The sequence below is a fragment of the Xiphias gladius genome, chromosome 4 (assembly GCF_016859285.1).
Source record: "Xiphias gladius isolate SHS-SW01 ecotype Sanya breed wild chromosome 4, ASM1685928v1, whole genome shotgun sequence".
Lineage (NCBI taxonomy): Eukaryota > Metazoa > Chordata > Actinopteri > Istiophoriformes > Xiphiidae > Xiphias > Xiphias gladius.
In genome coordinates, this window is record NC_053403.1 from 17,516,365 (window position 1) to 17,536,145 (window position 19,781).

Consider the following 19,781-nt stretch of genomic DNA (forward strand, 5'->3'; position numbering starts at 1 on the left):
GGCTCTTTGATGAAAGCCAATCTGTCACTCAAGGCACATAAAAAGAAGTTGGGGTTATATGCTACTGTTTGTTCCACTTTATGGAGTCTTAGGTAATGTGATTACTTAACCAGGTTAGGAAAATAGAATGTTTCATTCTGGGGTAAAATTCGACATATGAACAAGAGGCCCAGTGTTCCTCTGTGATCCATGCATAAACCTAACGAGTGGTCTTTTCCTTGTCCCTTGCCCCATAAGCAGAAAGGCAAAATAATAAGAGATAAATCACTGTCGGACGTGAGATAGCCCTCATAATAGAGGTGTTTACGTATGTCAGCAGTTGACATCTCATATGTCATGCATATGTTTTTAGTGTGCGTTGGAAAAGAACCAGCCTTCACATACGGCTGTTTGTGGTGCTGTGGCAAAACTCCGCAATATGGGATTAAAAAGCAGAGCAAGCAATGACGAGGCTCAAGCCAAGATGAACTGGGAGATCAGAAACTCAAATTTCTTGCCTTCTTTACATTGCTTGCTCCACTGCATAATGTCAAAGATGTGTGAGGAACAAGGAAACTACTTTGATATAGCTCACTACACTGCCAGCCTGACAAATTTAAACATCAAGGAGGAACAGTGGTGAAAAAAACTCTCAATATTGTTGCGTTTGTTCAAGCTGAGTAGTCTTCTCTAATTGTACCAAAACACACACTAATCTCCAAACCCTGGACATTTTTCAATCATTGTCCTCATTTCCCTGTCTCTATGTTCACCACTGGTCAAAAGTTGAGGAACACCTCAATTTTTCCAGCTTTTATTTAAATTTAGGTAATTCAGTGTCTCAGTGTTTCTGAAATTAAAGCATAGATCTAAAAAACAATTAGAGATTTTAAAAACGAGGATTCATGGAATCTTCTTGTTGAACTAAATTTAAACTAAATTTTTGACTCGTTCAGCAGCCAACACACTCATGACGTTCTTTCAACAATGGAAATCAAATATTGTTCAAAGTTCGTCCAAACACTGTTGTAGGGGTTTCCACAAATGTGTGGCACTGCTTTGCTTTCACCTTTGGTCCAGTTCATCCAAACCCAGCTCCAATGGGTTTATCATCATGTGAAGCCACCATCTAGTTCTTTTCTTCTAATGTTTCGGGTCATTATCTAACTGTAAGATGAACCCTTAACCAAACAGGACAGTTTACCGCTTACCTTTGTACCATTTAAGGTTATTCTCTTGAATTAACTGTTTAAATTTGAAAAAAAATACTGGAAAATTGGGGGTGTTCTAAAACTTTTGACCAGTAGTAAATGAGACTGAGTAAGCAAGTTGTTCAGGATATAAAACAATGCGGCCACTGAACAAGAGTTGGCCTGGCCATCTGAGGCAAAGTGACTCCACACCAAAATACAGCAGCTCTCCCCATAGCTTCTGTTGCTCTGTGTATATTCAAGAGAATCCAAGCCATCTGGAGTCTGTTTATTGTATTACAAATGACACATAATGGTAATCTGGCATGTGATGAGAGAGCGTGAATTACAGACAAGGGGCACGAAACGGGTATTAACCTTCATTTGATTTCCTTTAAGGAGGACGTTTAATTTAAGGCCACATTTTATCTACCTGATTATTCATTACAATAAGCTCACCCATAACCGTATGAAACAGGATAAACAGAGGAAACTGCCAATTAAATCACATTCCAGGGAAGATTGGGGGGCTTACTGTATACAGAACAGTTAGTTTAGTGACATAAATATTTACACAAACTGCCACGAATTAAGACAAATGTTACCAGGAAATAGGCTACATTGTAAGAGGCCAGAGCAAGGGTTTGTCTAAATTTATTGGCCTCTGTTGAGTCCCTATTTTTTTGAAAACTGTTTCCCAGTTTTTCAAAGTGAATTAAACAACAACTGTCGCAGCTATGTGCAAGTACACACAGTAAATCATCCAGCTAAGCTTGTTCTCGTAACATGATGTGCTTTTCTTTCAAATGTTGAAAGCTTAATGTGATGTGAACATTCATTTTCCATTGACATTTACAGCAAATACTAACATGGATCATGTATCTCAAGCAGACAGAGTGAGAGAGAGAGGGAGAGAGATGGGCGGAGATATGAATAGTTGCATCAGACTGGCCCTAGTAGAAGTTAAAGATACATACTGCATGCCCAGGGAGTGGATGTCAGTTAAATGTTTATACAGCTGCTCTGAAGATTATTATTATCATGAAACCACACAGCTATAATGTCATTCTGTGGATGCCAGAGTACAATCGGGTCCTCCCTATAGCCTACTAGCCTCCTCTTGCGCCCTGTCAGACAAGTCTGCTGTTCTGCTGCCTCCAGGCTGTATGGCTGGGATCCGTATCAGCACTACACCATGATAATGAAATGTGACAATGAAATGGGTTTGTTCCGGACTAACTTTAACCATGAGAAACCCAGTGTTTGCATTTTGCTACAGCTGTATATGTTTGTATATACAATAAATGTAGATTGTTTTTGAGCACAGCTGCAATACTGCAGTACGAATAACTGTGTAGATGTTAAAATCAAGGGGAAGAAAAGAAATTAATAATTTTATAGATAAGTAATTTTTTTTGCCAACCACAGCTTGTCAGCAGACATGGATTACAATTTGTCCGTTTTATATCTCAGAAGTGACCTATTTAGCTTTGAAAGAAAACACAGTATTGAAGACCATAAAAAGGCTGGGATAAAACATTTGCAGTGGCACTGCCAGCATGTGATAACATGTAATTTTCTGCTCTTATAAGGTTACCAGCAGTGTAACTGAGCTGTGAACAACCAGTTTCTCTCATCTTGCCCATAAACCTGCATTAATTAATTTTGTTGGCCACTTGGGGGCAGCAGGAACAATCTGTAAACAACACTGACATATCGTCACCTTTTAAGTTCATAGGGCGAACTTGTTAGCAAACAGTTGCTTCTTTCAGAGCAATATTAGCATTCATTTGGAGACATATTTCTGGCTACCTGACTAATGTAACCCCAGTAATCACTTTTTATCTCTGTTTTGGTCTCTGCCAGCTCCTTAGAGAAATATCCTGCTATTTAGCAACAAAATGCATGACTATGTTCACAAGCCAGTTGCTGACTTTATATGTTGGCTGATCTGGGTGGATAGTATCTAGTAGATTATTCTGGAGCTTTTTCACTGAAAACACTTATGTGCTGTGGCCGAAATCGACACTGATGAGAGCCGTGACAGTGAATCAGAACAGTGATGTTGTGGGCCATAAAAGAAGCTAAAACACTCCAAAGCTGAGGGGAACTGCAGTCTCCGTCGGTTTTTCATTATGAGCAATGCTTTTCACATTATGCTGATCATTTGTTTTATTGTTTATATAAAATCGCGATCAGAACAGCTTTAACATCACACAAATTGTTGTTATTGTTAGTTTAATTGGACATTTGTTAATTGAACATTTGTACAAATGGTGCTTTTGTGATTGAAATAGGGAGGGATTTAGGGAGATCTATTAGCAGAAATGGAATATAAGAATGTTTTCTTTGTGTATTATCACCTGTAACTAAAAATTGTTCATGCAGGTCCTCTTCCACGGAAGCCTTCACGTTGCGCCACCATGTTTCTACAGTAGCCCAGAACGGACAAGCCAAACACTGGCTCTAGAAAGAGCCTTTCACGTTTTTATGTTACCTGAAGGCCACTGTAGGTTCTCCTATATGCTTGAAAAGGGAGGGTTGTATTTACTTGGTTGCAATCTGCAACCTCACCACTTGATACCATTAAATCCTACACACTGGTTTTTTAAAAGTGGTTGACTGTAGCTGGGCCTTGAATTGGGATCACAACTTTCTCAATTCTTATTGGCTATTGAAGAAACACAGTCAGAACCTGGATGAAAGAAGAACATTGAATTCTTTTACCCAAAATATTTAGGATAGTTTCGCTTTATTAGCAGTAATGATGCGTTCCTCTTTACCTAAGATTATCTACATACAAAAAAACCCTCTTCATAGCTTTTGTTGTTTGATATCTTTGTGAACATTTACCCTTAGAAATGGTCATACACTGGCCTTGCTCTATTTGGCTTTGTCTAACCTTCTCAGTATCTCACAAACGATAAAAACCACAGATTCAAGCAACGTCTTACGTCATTCAATGGTCTAATCTCATCTTATGTAGTTGAAATGGTTTTGGTGAAAGTGAAGAACATTTGAAACTACATTGCATGTTTTTGCTTATGGCTTGAGACTGCAGATGAAACATATGAAGAGTGCTGCTCTTTTATCTCATTCAGTTAGTGATTGAACATACTGTCAGTTTGTGTTTGCCTGTGAAGGTCACAACACTTCTATCAGGATGTTTCTATTTGTCTTTTTGGTTTCCTGAACCTTTAAAGGACCTGTAATTTCAAAGAAACAAGCTTCATTTCACACTGCAGTTTAACTTAGCTTCATACACATATTCATATGTTTTAAACTCGGAATCAGTAGCACTGAGAGTACAAAAAGCAATCATCTATTCCAACCAAATATTGCATTAGATCTACATAAACAACTATTAATTGAAACCATCTTCGCTAGAGATGTATCAGCTCCCGATTCTCTCTCATGTATCGATACTTGTATAGATAGATGAGTGTTTTCCTTCCTTCCCTGGCCTGTAAACAGCTGCTTGTGCTTAAGCAGGAAAATGTAAATCTTGACGCTGGCTGTTTACGTAGCCCAACCTTTTAATCAAGCAGAGGTATAATTGAGTGATGCTTGGTGTCTTTATGAGTGGAGCTGCATTCAAAGGGCAGATCCCTGTATTTATGTCTCTCTCTCTCTAAAATGGAAGTAGCTGCCTCTCATCCCAACTAGTTTGCCAAATGGAGCATGTGTTTATATGATTCCTATTGTAAGTTTCATAAGTGTGAGGTCTGTACAGAGCTAAACGTTTCTTACTGGTATACTGATTTTGTAGCTGTGCAGTGTTATTACTGTTGCACAGTCAGAGCATCAGCCATCAAACTGTTTTCACTTTGTTCATTATGTGTAAGAACAAGCATTAAGGATACGGTTTTGGCTTCAAAAGAAAAGTGTCCCGTAAATAAAAGTCATTTTTCTGATATGAGACAAGTGATAGAGGACTTAAACCTAAATATGGAATTCTCCTTTTTTGGTTTTAACAAAAGCCTAACAAATGTAATTTCACAATATGATCATTACAGTGATATCTATACAAATGATACTGATAATTAAAACTGCATATCTGGATAAAGGAGCAACCCTCACTGCCTGATCAAAGCTCCCTTGTCCCCTCTTTATACAGGAAATTAAAACACAAACAAATAAACAGTGTGCCAATTTGCCAAATTATGTGCAGCTTCTAGTCAGCGACCAACCTCAACGTGCTTCTCAATATTTGAAACATGTAAGCAAGGTTTGGACCCTTTCTTGTGATCTCTGTGAGCCCATATAATCTGGAGGTGGACTTGTTGCTCAAATTAGTGGGTAGAGAAGTGTGCCACATGTTCAGTATCCATAAATATTGACACTGGCTTTCTAGCTGGCCGTCTCTGACCTTGGTGGGTTTCCATTTCGGGACCAACCAACCAAGCTGTCGTGCTTCTGCTGTCAAACACATGTGGATTGATAAAGATTTTATTGGTTTCAAAATTAAAAATACAACTTTGCTTGAGCGTGGAATTAGACATGAGTCACAGAATTTGTTCCCTGGTTTCGAGCAACATCTCTGAAGATTATCTCCTTGTAGGCATGTTACTGTGTGTTAAGACTACAGCTGGCTCAAGACAGAGGAATGCGGGCCCTGTGTCTAGCCAAGTTGCTGTTAACAGCGGGTGAAAGGCTAATAGTTGGATCTGCAGTGTCATCTCAGGGCTTCGTCTGCCCCCTGACTCCCGGAATGTACGTGATGACAAGAGAAGGCCGCACCATCCACATCCAGCATAACATGTGTACACGGACACACACATGGTTAACATACTGTGGCATGCAAAGAAATGAGCATGTAAACGACCCTGGTGAGCAGAGGACAATAAACCATGTCTTCTCCTCCTCCTCAGGATTTACGTATTAAAACAACAGAACACATTCTATCCTAATCTCCCTCAAATAACCTCAAACATTCCCCCTTGAATAGATTCATTATACTTTTGTTATAAGTGTTATGTATTGCACATTGTTCTCCCGTAAGGGGGTTTCCATACAAGAAAAGGATACATCTATTAGCTAAACTAAAAGTAAATGACAGTGTTTTACTGTATATTATTCTTTTGGTTAATGAAAATGATTTCTCCAAAAGTGAAGGATGAATGGAGCATACCGATGAAGAAATCGGCCTGTCAGCTGATTAGAAAAATATATAATATGCAGGTGAGGGTCTGCGTGTTTTATAATGCAAAACTTAGTCTGGCGTCCGTGCTCCACTAACCTAAATCTTAGCCCCACATTGTGATGACAAGGGTCAGAACCTAACATAAAGAAAAAGAGAGAATCAAACAATAACTAGAGATTGGACAAAGTAGAGCGATTCATGACAGAACGTTCAGTGGTCCGAGAAATTTCAGTTTTGTTGTTCCTAAGCATAGCCTGAGGCCTCTGGGGTCGGATCAGAGACTAGTCATATTAACCATTACTGCTGGGACAAAACGATTTCCAAGAACTCCAATTTAAGCTGATAACTAGTCTATAGCTAAATAATTGTAATGCGGATTTACAGATGTTAATGCTAATGTTTTGTTTTTCAACCCACCTGTGGATCACGGGAAACTTCAAATGGGTCACTAAGGGATCACAAAATATTTAGCTCATGTCAGCTGAGGATTCCCACTAAAATTGATTCCCTGCTTCTTTCCTGTAGCCCAAAAAGTTAAATGTTACCTTTAAGGAAAGATTCCTTATTACTTCTTCAAATTCATGTGTATGGTTAAAAAAAATTACATTGAAACAGGGTCCACAAAAACTATACTAAAAGTAGTATATACTGTATGTTATAGAAACATTATGGAATGGAGGTTAAACATAAGTGTGGGAAACTCTGTACAGTGAATATGCTTGTTATGACAAAACTGTATTTTCACTTGAATAATGTTTCCTCTTTCTATAAGCTGTGGGTCAGCAGAGTGGAGCATCTAGAAATATTGCTAGAAAAAAGTTTGTAAACCACTGTTCTAATGGGCTGCGGGGTTCTTCAGTGTGACAGTACAGTCAAATGTGTAAGTACCTGTGTCTTGACCTCGAGCTTTACGCTGCAACTTTAAGAGACTATTTGCTACTATCACGAACAAACAAATGTGTGCTGGAAGGAAATAATGACGCTAGTGATGCTGGTGGTCGTGCTGGGTTAACACTGTCTGGCTGATTCACAGTTTAACCTTTCAGAGCCTTCCTCAGTAGGTCGTTCATTTGTGTTTCAGATAGCATATCTCCACTTGCCCTCTTTGGCTGCCAGGGTTTTGCTCCGTGATGTTGTCCTTTCAATCAGCATGTAATTGGATCAGCAGCAGCGATTAGATAAGCATGATGTATATGGCTCAAAACAATGAAATATACAGTATCAAAGCTGCATGATCTTCTCAGACCACTCTGTCAATCACTGATCAAGTCCCTCCACAGCCTTGGCTAGACACATTCCTCAGTGCTGGCCTGACACAAGCTGTGCCAAGACACACACACACACATACAAAGTGTGCATGTACATGCACTCAAAACACACACAACACACACCTTCAGATGCCCACTCATTCAAACCACACACACACACACACACAGACACACACACAGACACACACACACACACACACACACACACACACACACACACACACACACACACACACATACACACACACACACACATACACACACACACACACACACACACACACACACACACACACACACACACACACACACACACACACACACACACACTTATATATACAGAAAAAAAAACGAGGGAGAAAGCAACACATAAAGCCCTCTCTTTTTAATCCTCTCACTCCGGTAATTAAAGATACTCTTGGCTTACTGCGTGTGGCCTTATCCCCGAATCTACAGCATCTGAATGCCGAGCAGCTTTTACCTGGGTTTGAGTTTAGAGCACTAGGTTCACCAAGTGGTGTTTTGGCAACAGCAGAGAGAGCCAACTATCACTGCCAAACGATTAACACGACAATAGAGCAAATCTAAGCAGTATGAATGCATTAACATGTTCTCCAACACCCTGACTTTATGAATGAAGGGAAGAATAAATTAATGAATGAATGGAGTGGAATAGATTAATTGGAAAAGATGGACGAAAGTATATGACATTGTAAATCACCTTAAATGATTCTGGTAATTAAATATAGAGCAAAAACCATCTAGAAAGCAGAATAAACATAAGAGATTCACCAAAACAGTATAAAATCAAAAGTGCTTGGATCCAGCTACGGGGAAGGCCAAGAAACAGTGCACATTGCCAGTCAGGTAATGGCATGCACCTACGGGCCTCTCTGTATTTTAATTGCTAAGTGCATGATCTGGGATTATCCCTCATAAAATGTTATTGTCCTGAAAGGAGACAAAGATATCTTGTGATCTCTGTGGGATTTAATCTATTGCCATCTCTGCGAAGAAAACAGGCCCGGTGCTTTGCCCAAAACACAGCCGCCTGCCCCACCATCATCACCTAACGGAAGTCACTAGAGGGAATCAGTGGGGGCTTTTCTTATGGAGATGACCCAAACATTAATGCTGTTGACTACACCCCACAGGCGCAGCAAAGTTTCTCTCACCCCGCTCTTCGACTGAGAGCTTGAACTGTACGAATGCAGCAGGTACTCTCCCAAATCTGGATGTGAATGAATTGTTCAACATAAATGAAAAATATTTTACACATGTTAAAAAAGACGAGATACACCATTCGTATCGGACCAACCAGCCTCTTTAAGACATGATTTGGTGCATGCACAGAGTTTCTAAGTGTGGAGTTTTATCGAAAGTAAGAGATAAAAATGTTGCCTTCCTGGGAAATTGTTGGTGTTTCTGTTGAGACTACCTCACTTTGCTCTCAAACTGTACTGTAGATTTGAAAAAGCAGTAGATGCTGCCAAAATCTGCCACTGATATATTGATTAACTGCTGTGAATTGGAATGAAATGAAAAGATTATTCCAGCCAGGAGGAAGCATGAACAAATCAGCTCTGATGTCAGACACACATGAACAAGCACCCACACACACAATGAAGTTCAGCAGGAGGATATGATAGTTCCTCTGCAGGGTCTTATCCTTTAAAATGACAAAAGCAACAAATTGTGATGTCTTTATCTATTAGCCATATTCCAAAAACTAAACATGTTTTATCCTGCTAATAACACCTCTTGATCAGTTATCTATTCATAAAAAAGCATGGGTTGACATCATTTTTTGCTCTGTGTGGCCAAATTCACAGGAATATTACAACCTCCAGGGGACTGTAACAAGCCGTTTTATGTTATTTAAAAGCATTAAGCAAATAGTGATTGCTATTCCTATGTAGGGAAAATCCCCCAAAAACACACAACTAAAAGCAACAGTATGGTTTTAACTGTTGACTTTACAACTATTTTTATGGTGTGAATTTCCAGGATATATAAAGATGCAAGAGAAAAAGAGTTATTTTTAATAAGGATATAGGTTTGTTTTTAATAAATATGCTGATGGTTCTTGGGACACAGGGCTCATTGAGCAGGGGGGCAAAGGGGTCCCCAGCATTTTATGGAATAAATAGATTTCACTGTAAAATAGCAGGAATTTATTCATATTGGAGACTGTACAAAAGTGAATATTTTTTTCACCCTAGTGACCCAAGCGATTTCAAAACAAACTTTTCCTGTGATGGTTTCTGTGACCAAATCTTATCAAAATGGATTTTCGTGGCTCTAAAATGTGTGCATTTGACATCGTTAGACATGAAAAAGTCTGGAGCCTCCGGGTTAGTGGTCCGCAGGAGGTGCTTTATAGTGGACAAATGATTGACAGCCCCTTGGTGACATCACTGTACGACAAAAAGAGTCGCTGGGGCAAGAGAAAGCACCAATCAATTGAACCACTACACTGTGGCGCAAAGAGGAGAAGCGACGCGCTCCCCGACTCGCAGCAACAAGGTCCAAAGGAGCGACACTTGAGTGCGCTTATCTCTCCAAAAAGCCAGCTCCGCTCAACGTCTGTCTCAGCGAATTGCCTTCTTTCGAAGATGTTCAACCAAGATGCTTTATACTTAGATCGGTCCTGCCTTCGCGAGTCCGCTTCCTCATAGACTTAACATATTTTTTCCTTTCCGTACTGACCAAGACCTAACCCGCACCGCAGCTGGTGAGAATATGTGCGAGAGGCGATCAGTGAGGGGCACGGGCTGTCTTTGGTCCCCCAAGGAGAAGCAGCGTGGATTAAACACGATTTAATGTGGAATTTATCGGAGCCCAAAGGTGGAACGACGACCGGACACAGCGCTTCCTCGTCAGGTAAAAAAAAAAAAAAAAAGGCTGATTGTTTGGTTAAACTCTTTAAGTATCCCCTATAAACAAAATCTTAATAATGGTAGCAGGTATAAAATAACTTGCCTCACGAGGAAACATGTAGTTTACGGCAGCAATTCGTCAGTTCTCCCACTATATAGGCTTACAGGGTGTGTGCGTAAAAGTCATGATTCCCATTTTGAACCTCGGGGGGAAAAGTGTGAAAAGAAAAATACAGTAAAAAGTTGTATCGTTGGAAGATGCGCTACTCAAATGATAAGAAGTTTTTGATGTTCCTGTCCCGGGCTACATCTGGCCCTGGTACGCAAGTCAGATCTAACACCTGCGAGCGTCTTGAAGTAACTCTATCCCTTATGATTATACATGACCGTCAAAGCCACTGCAAATAGAGGCTTGCACTGTCTGACTGCCTCTCCTATGCTGTGTATTCTAACTTTTTCCTCAGTACATTCTTTCATGCTTCTTGTGATCTTTCGGGCTATGCAGACTTGAGTTTCCCTTCCTTTCATGTCATTTAACTTAACATGATTTCTTATCTTTTTTAACTGGAGACTTTTTGTCTACAGTCTCCCCCGCAACTTTCTTTGATTTGTCTTGCTCGTGTCATTCCCCATTTTTGTTCGTCTCTTTCAAAACTTCCACACCTTGATATTTTCATGTTTCTGTTCATGTTAAGATCAATCTTCTGTTTCACTTAGACGCGCTATATTGCCGACGGGCTTGCTATTCAAAGCCCCTTTTTGTTCTACTTCAAAGTGAAGAGGTGTCTTCCCTTTTTAACCTGCTTCCCTTCAATCATTCCTACTGTATGGCGGGATCACACACAGTTTGGGAAATGCTGCAGTGAAGCCCCTGCTGTGTCTACCTCATGTCAATACCTCAGCGCCAGTGTATTGACGGAAACCAACTCTCTCCACAGGGACTGACTGATCATGGTCGCCGTGGTCCGCTCTCTCATGGTACTGCTGCTAGCTCAGGTGTTGCTGGAAGGTGCTACGGGACTTATCCCCGAGGTCGGCCGGAGGAAATACAGCGAATCCGGGAAGCAGACCCCAGAGCAGTCGGAAAGCTTCCTCAACGAGTTTGAGCTTCGGCTTCTCAATATGTTTGGACTGAGGCGCAGGCCGACCCCGAGCAAGCAAGCCGTGGTGCCGCAGTACATGGTGGACCTTTACCGCATGCACTCAGCAAACGGAGACCACAGCACTAAACGACCCAAGAGCATGGGGAAACACGCAGATAGAGCCGCCAGCAAGGCCAACACGATTAGAAGCTTTCACCATGAAGGTATGTATTAGTGACATACCTTTACCTGTCAGCCTGAGAGCTCATCGGCTCTCTCAGACAACCCAAACCTATATTTACACATGACTCAGTGCCTCAAGACTGAACTTCAGAGTCTTCACTGTTTTATGGAGGGTTAGTCATTTAAAGGTGACACGCGTCCAAGTTATTTGTAACTCTTAAATAAGTAAAAAACTTCTTAAAACTCACGGACACTACTCACAAACAAGCATTTCATGCGCAACTAAATTAACTGTCATATATGTAGTGATGCAACATTTAACCAAACACTCTCCTGGCGGAGCTGTCACTGGCTTCAGAAACATCAAGGGGGCGGTGGTATCCCTGGGGTAATTTGCCTTTTAATAATTGATGGTGTTTGCGTGGGCTCTAAAAACAGTTTTTCCAGACACGCACCACAGGAGCAGGACAAAGGGCGGTGCGCCTTTGCGCAGGTGATAGTCATCACCCGTTACTTCAATAACACACGACATGACATTATACTAACAAGCATTATGACAAAGTCATCGTGTCAGACTGAATTCTGAGTCATTTTAACAGGACTGAAATTAGTCCTTGCTGAAGGGGGGAGGAGGGGTTGCGCGCCTTATTCTTTCCAAATCACCCCTCTCTCCGTGCTGTGCGCCATTACGCACGTTCCAATAACACCATAATTGCTCACTTAGTTTATATGCTGGTTACCCAGTGATTGTTGAATTCAGTGTTTCAGTTCAAATTCATTTTGCTTCCAAGGCAACATATGCTACTCAGATGAATACGGGTCAGAAACCAAAAGTTTATAGGGCCTGGATAAAGTCATATACTATGTGTTTATTCAAAGTTATTGATGAAGTGGGATATTTTAAACCCTTTTAAATAATCTAACAGCTGAAATTTAAACATAACCTATGCTTTATTTATATATTAAGCTTAACTGTTAAGCAGTAGAGAGATGCAACTGTTCATAATATGGAAATTATTTATATATGACAAAAAAAATGCAACTTTTACTGTCAAACATTTACCAACTGTATCAACTATTGAATTTCCTATGGTATATGTTCCAGTTTTTACAATATACAAGTTACTAAGTCCATAGGGGCCCTACACAAAGTTCTTATACAGAGTCCTAAGTGTTTGAGTGGGGAAGTTTCCATCAGGGGTGAGTCAGAGGGGTGGCTGAGTGGTTGCTTGGGAGCTCTCCAGAGGCCTAGTGCAATGACACCCAGTGGCTACACTGACACACTACAAACAAGCCTGGCCGGGGCAGTCAGGCTGAGTGACTGCTCCCTGCCCACTACTGGAAACCTTTGCACCCAGCCAGCACACACCTTGACACCACTGGCCATTACAAAGTGTTCAGACTGTGTTTACATGCGCTCCCCTGGCTTTTTCAACCTATGCTAACAGAGCTGCAGGGTTGTTAGTCTTCCCACGTCAAGCGACGTGCAATTGATGGCCACTCCATATAATAAGCATGTATCTACAGATGTAAGTGCAGCACATCAAAGCAACCAGCTCTAATCATTCATCACATCTGCTTGCTGATATTAATTTCACTCAGATAATTTGTTTCACTACTATCAGTTTTCAAAAATGACAATTTTCCATGCCAAATAGAATATTTCCACTATTACACAGGAAGTGGCTGCCAGAGACAGGTCCGTGATGAATGACCCAACATTAGCCTTTATCTTTTGTTTTGGCACGCAGTGCAAAAAGAAATTAGGAATGTTGATACACTCATATCTGTGGTTCACACGTTTTTGACAAGCTTTGACTTGTTCACACAGCCGTTCTTCATAGAAGAGACAGACAGGGAGAGAGTGAGAGCGCTGCTGCAGAAAGAAACAGAGAAAGAGTGACAGAGAAGAAGACGGTATGAAAAGAGGATTTGGGGCTAAGAGAAATGAGGGAGAAGGGGATTTAGGAGCTGAGGAAGGAAAGAAAGAGAGGGATTGGGGACAGATGAGAGGGAACGAGAGACAGGGGGCTTTCCCACACCAAATGAGGAGTGAAAGGCCTAATTGAGGTCTTTGTGCCTCTGGAGGGAGGTTTAGGATGAGATGGTGGAATTTCCTAAATGCCTCCTTTGAAAAAGTACAGAGTTCAAAGTTTGTGTTTATTTTACCACACCAAACAGATTATAAAGTGTGTCGATACATCATCTATGATCTTCATATAGTAAGAGTTCAAAGGGGGGCTACATTAAAGATTTCTGGGGAATACCAATGAAAGAACTGAAGCGTGTTTATATATATATATTTATCTACATATATACATAAATATACACACACACACACACATATATGTGTGCATGTGTATGTATATATATATATATATATATAGAGAGAGAGAGAGAGAGAGAGAGAGGTCAGGACAGTCATAGTCATAACAGATGTCTTAAATGCATTTTCAGGGAGGATAGCATTTCCTGGCTTTGAACTGTTAATAGATCAAACTGTTAATATCAAACATTTTATAATCACCTTTCCCCTTTGTGGACTATAAAGTTTATCCAGAACATAGATATTATTAGTATCCTACGTCTTCTAACAGCTTTTAACACAACAACACTAACCAGTGATATTTCAGAGCTGGCCAGTTCAGTAAAGGTTAATGCAACAGTTGGCATTTATGTTAGCGTTTATCTAATCACTAATCCAATCAATAATTGATTTCCATATCACTCTTTTGTTAATACTGGTCTTTGATGATACTTAAATATATGGTACCACCTTATTTCATGTGCACTGATAATGGGAATTGTACGCAGCACCCAATTCACATCGGGCGAATTTGCCATTTGAAGTCAGGCTTACGAGCATGTTTGATCTTATCAATAGATGGAAGCACACTGCTTTCATCTTGTGACATTTAACCAGGTAAATTTATGAGCATGACACTAATGACCTTATTACATTGCCATGAGAATTTGCCTGCTATTACACTGAGTCATACATGCAAAGTGTTGATGTATGTGTTATGCCTTTATGACAATGGCACACACCCACTTGCTATAACCACGTGGCAACTTGGCTGGCTCCACAGAAAAAAGGTTGCAAGTTGTGTGTGGTTGTAAGTGTGTGTGAGAGAGAGGTAGCAAAAGAAACCATGTGAGAAACCATCCCTTCATACTTTCCAATCTGTCCCTGCTCACAGTGGATCCATGACGTCAACTAGGTGCTAATCATAAATGTTACTTCTCATTTCTATACCATGTTCTAATTCTTTGTTTCATCCTTGGCTTGCATTTTCCACCCCTATCATTTTACACTATGTTTGTCTCTCTTTCGTCTTTTTTAGAGTCTATGGAGGCCCTGGCCAGCCTGAAAGGCAAAACGACCCAGCAGTTTTACTTCAACCTCACTTCTATCCCTGAGGAGGAGCTCATCACCTCTGCAGAGCTACGTATTTACAGGGATCAGGTCATGGGAGCTGCAACCCCTAACAACAGCTCCAGAAACAGCAGCACTGGTGATGGTGGTCCTGCTGGTGGCCTCCATCGTATCAACATTTATGAGATATTTGGAGTTCCTGCCGATCAGGGTGGGGAACCTCTGGCGCGTCTGCTTGACACTCGACTAGTGCAGGACTCTTTAAGCCGCTGGGAGAGCTTTGATGTCAGCCCCGCTGTATCTCAGTGGACCTCTGGCAAAGGCCACAACCATGGCTTCATGGTGGAGGTACTTCACCCAGAGGAAGGGGAGATGGATGGGAAGCATGCCCAGAGACGTAGTAGGCATGTCAGAGTGAGCCGGTCCCTGCACCAGGACCAGGACTCATGGCCTCAGGCTCGGCCCTTGCTGGTGACATACGGCCACGATGGCCGTGGGGACTCAGTGCTCCACACACGAGAAAAACGTCAGGCAGCACTCCGTAAACAACGGAGAAAGCAACAGCACAAGGCAAGCTGCAAGAGGCATGCTCTGTATGTGGACTTCAGTGATGTGGGGTGGAACGAGTGGATAGTGGCACCCCCTGGTTACCACGCCTTTTATTGCCATGGGGAATGTCCATTCCCCCTAGCAGACCACCTCAATTCTACCAATCATGCCATTGTGCAGACGCTGGTCAACTCAGTCAACTCAAACATCCCCAGAGCCTGTTGTGTGCCCACTGACCTCAGCCCCATCTCCCTGCTGTACCTGGATGAATATGAGAAGGTCATCCTGAAAAACTACCAGGACATGGTGGTGGAGGGATGCGGCTGCCGGTGAGCAACTGACGGTTGTATGGATAGAAAGAGAGTGGGCAAGAAGGACTGAAAGAGACATCAGAGGTTATTATGGACACCCGGTTTCCCAATGAAGACATTTATTTATATGAAAGAAAGACAAACAGAGCTATTGTGGAAGAAGAAAAAACTATATATGAATATATTTATGTCTACGTAAAGTTGGGAAAAATAAATATTTTAATCAGAGGAATATTCCTTTACTGGTTTTGAAAATGTATTTCTGATGTACATTTCAAAATGGGTGCAATACCACATGAAGTATAATGTTCAGATTTTTATTTTGTATTTATTTCTATTATAACCACTTTATTTGTAAATAAATAATGTGTATTTATCATGAAAAAAACATGGTCACTCCAACTTTCCAAGATCAGCTACAGTGAACCAGCCATTGTTGATGTTTCTGTGTCAGGGGCTAGCATGTGTGGCTGAGATGAATAACAAAGTTTCAAATTCTGACAGAAATTAGCTGCAAAAATATAACACATGACAAGAAGCTCACACTACACTGATTACAAGCCAAGCATTGAACTCTTTTGGTAAATGTAATTGGAAACCAACAATAATAGAAGTGTAGAGAGGAAAGTGACAGGGCCAGGTCAGGGTGCCACTGGTGTAATGAACTGTAGTGGGGTGTAGGGTCACGGGACGGGAGTGACAATATACAAGCCCACAAATGTGATAGAGTCTCATGGGAGGATTAGAAAAACACCAGAGCATGTTTTCACGCATTACATATCACTGCAAAGATCCATGGGAAGGGGCTTCTAAAAGCTAGCTTGTTTATTCTGTTCCTAACCAATATTACAGATGAAAAAAAGTGAATCCGCAGGACTTCTGAGGAAGGTCTGACAGGGCGCAAGGTTTATTTAATGTGAGATTTGAGACTGAAAGATTGCAAACTATGGCAGACAGACAACAGGCCCTCAGCAAGAACAGAGCCCACTGGCACTTTAATTATTAAGACAAAAAAACACACACTTGCACCTGTCCACATACTGCACATGCTCAGACATATTCTGCCCAACTTCAGAGTTTGGCTGCCTTCCTTTGTCGTCTCTGAGTCATAAGGGTCTGATATGTTACATCACTAAAGGAAAAAAATGAGGAATATTTCACAAAAGCATCAGCAGCAGCAGATAATGAACTGCAACAGAAACAATACCACACACTTACACCAAAAAACAGCTTAAGAGTCATGTTTTATTCACTAAGACAGTGGGGATGGCTGGCTGGCTAAAACAAAACCTATCATATGTGGCAGTAAGACAGTTTGAAGTATGAACACCTGGGTCAATATATTTATTCTCCAATGTTTTCAGTGGAAACAATGTAATACGTAGACCAAACAAATTAACTAGAAATACTCCAGAAAGACACAGATGAAAATTAATAGTGTAGCCACAATAGCAGATCAGATAATGAGAGGGAGAAGAGAAACAGAGAGGGAGAGTTCTGCAGAGTTTGACTGACTGCATTTTCTGCTGTGTTTGCATTAGAAAGGGCTTGGAGGGATCACAAGGCAGCTCAAAATGCTCTAAATAGAATGTTTTTTATGTGAGCGCACATTGGGACCATGGAATGTTGGTTTTCAATCTCAGACACATGCATACGCTTGCATGGAAAACCAACGTGGTTGTTTTTTCAATCATCTATTCAAGGGTTTCCTGGTGGGCTTTTTCTCTTCAAAAACAAATGTGCATTGGACAAAGATACGCTTGTTACTTATATAGGAAATGTAAATCAAAACATTTAGAAGGAGCCATGAGACTTTATTCATGGGCAGTAAAAACACTGAAATGTCAATTTTTTTTCATGGGCCTCAGATCATGTCTGTTTACCCATTATTATCCTCCAAGGGTGTATAGCACCCATTTACTCTAGATGATGCAACTATCCAATTATTTTATACCCTCCCAACATGCACACGCAAACACACACATAAACACACATGCACCTCCTCCTCTCCTACTACAGTTCAGTTTCAATCTTCTGCATGTGTTATTTTATTCTACCTTGCATCTCCACCCCCCTTGGTCCCATCTGGTGTCCATTTCTCCTCTGTGGATCCCACCATACCACAGCTCCACACATGGGCTGCACATACCTCTGTCAGTAGCAGCACAATTTTAATGGACTTCAGGAGGAAGTCACTTTACTGGCACACTTGATGAACATTTGATAAAAAAATCAACAATAAAAAACTTAACCCCAAAAATGTCTGCCAAGAGTTTCAGGAGTAACATCAGGAGTGGGATAGGGGAAATTTTTGTGTTAAAAAATTGTGAGATTTTGTGGTTTTCCTTTATAGTTCCAATCCATAAACCTTTCATTTGGTTGGGTGGAAATATTGCTCCCAGGGAGGGTGACACATGGGTAGCACTCCTGAAACTCCCCTCCTGCACCCCATCCCAGCCGGACTGGGTTCCATTTGTGCTGTGAGTGGGCCACTGTTGCTGCGACTTCTGGGGCTTCTTATTTTAGAGCCACGTTAGCATCCGACAGCCCCTCAGGGACCACTCCTAAACTTCTCACTAAGAACAGGGGTCACAGGTCAAAGTAATAAGGACCTATTATCTCCACCATTACTGACTGACTTCCAGGCTCATCATGTCATCACAGACTAGTGGCTTCAATTCTGGTCAGCCACTGGTTGGGACTGAGAATATGTTTGCATTTCAGAATCCATTCTGTTTATCCTACTTGTGCACAACATGGAATGTAAAACAACGTATTTCGTGGAATGAAACAATTGATGATGAGCTAAAAATGTAGTCTGTGTGTGCCTGTGTACTCCATGATTTAGTTACAAAAGCACGACTGAGAGATATGAGAGTTCTTGGCAAGATTCTCTTCACCTGCTACACAGACCTCTGCAAAGTCACTCTCTGAAAACAGATTTCCCCCTTCCTTCTCCATGAACATCTGGTAAATCAGTTAAAGGTGTCCTTTGCTGTCTTTGTTTACGCACAAACACACAACAGAGCAGCCACACAACTGATGAGTATAACACTGGAAGCTGGGACCTACTGGCGTGGCAAGGCGCATTCGTTTTGTTTAGTGCATAGCAAACCACACCAAAACTGCAGCTCCAAACAACCCAAATCATAAGGGTTATAAAATCAGATTTCCAGATTTCTGGCTGGCCCAGAATTGGAAAGTATGTGGCATGCCTTGTATCTTTGATGAAACAGAGGACTCAGACGCCATGGGAGATCTCAACTAGTTCTGTGCCAAGGTGGGACATGAAAATGTAGAGAAGAGAAGTGAGACAGCGGCCACTTAAGAGTTTTTTCTAACTTTGGATCTTTCTCCATCATGTGCTGCACACACTAATTTTAGAGGTGGTGCATATGGTGTTTTTTCTGTATTCCGAGAACAGCCAGTGAGATGACGTCCAGCATAGCTAAGACTGTGGCATCTGTGCTGCAGCTCTGAACACATCAAACAGACGGGCGTCCACAGATTCGGGAGCAGAGCAAATATGGAAATAACTTTTCCAGAATGACTGAGAAGACGATAGTACTTTTACATATATACAATCTTAGTCTTTCATTCTTCCACGTGCATATGTCTACAAGTACAAGCACATATGAATTAAAGAATACCTGTGAGTACATGTGCCACAAATGCACTAGTTTTGACTTCTTGAATGGTGGTACGTTCATATTAAAAGAGGCATGTAGGAAATTAAAGCAACATTACTAAAAACGATCACTAAGTTGCTTCTGAAATATGTTCTGTTTCTACCATTACTGTAAGAACTAATCATCCATGCA

The 19,781-nt window shown here is 41.1% G+C and overlaps 1 protein-coding gene across 1 annotated transcript; it reads left to right on the forward strand.

Moving 5' to 3' along the window:
• The first annotated feature begins 10,064 nt into the window (after positions 1–10,064).
• On the forward strand, positions 10,065–16,320 carry bmp2b (bone morphogenetic protein 2b). Its single transcript, XM_040124649.1, has 3 exons — positions 10,065–10,463; positions 11,398–11,765; positions 15,069–16,320. The coding sequence occupies exons 2-3, from the start codon at positions 11,411–11,413 to the stop codon at positions 15,980–15,982; spliced, it is 1,269 nt and encodes a 422-aa protein (XP_039980583.1). The 5' UTR covers positions 10,065–10,463; positions 11,398–11,410; the 3' UTR covers positions 15,983–16,320.
• The last annotated feature ends 3,461 nt before the right edge of the window (positions 16,321–19,781 follow it).

Excerpts from the sequence above, each read along its gene's own strand:
- bmp2b (XM_040124649.1), top strand. The coding sequence starts at position 11,411 with ATGGTCGCCGTGGTCCGCTCTCTCATGGTACTGCTGCTAGCTCAGGTG. Across the intron at positions 11,766-15,068 it reads TAGAAGCTTTCACCATGAAG|AGTCTATGGAGGCCCTGGCC; the intron begins GTATGTATTAGT and ends CGTCTTTTTTAG.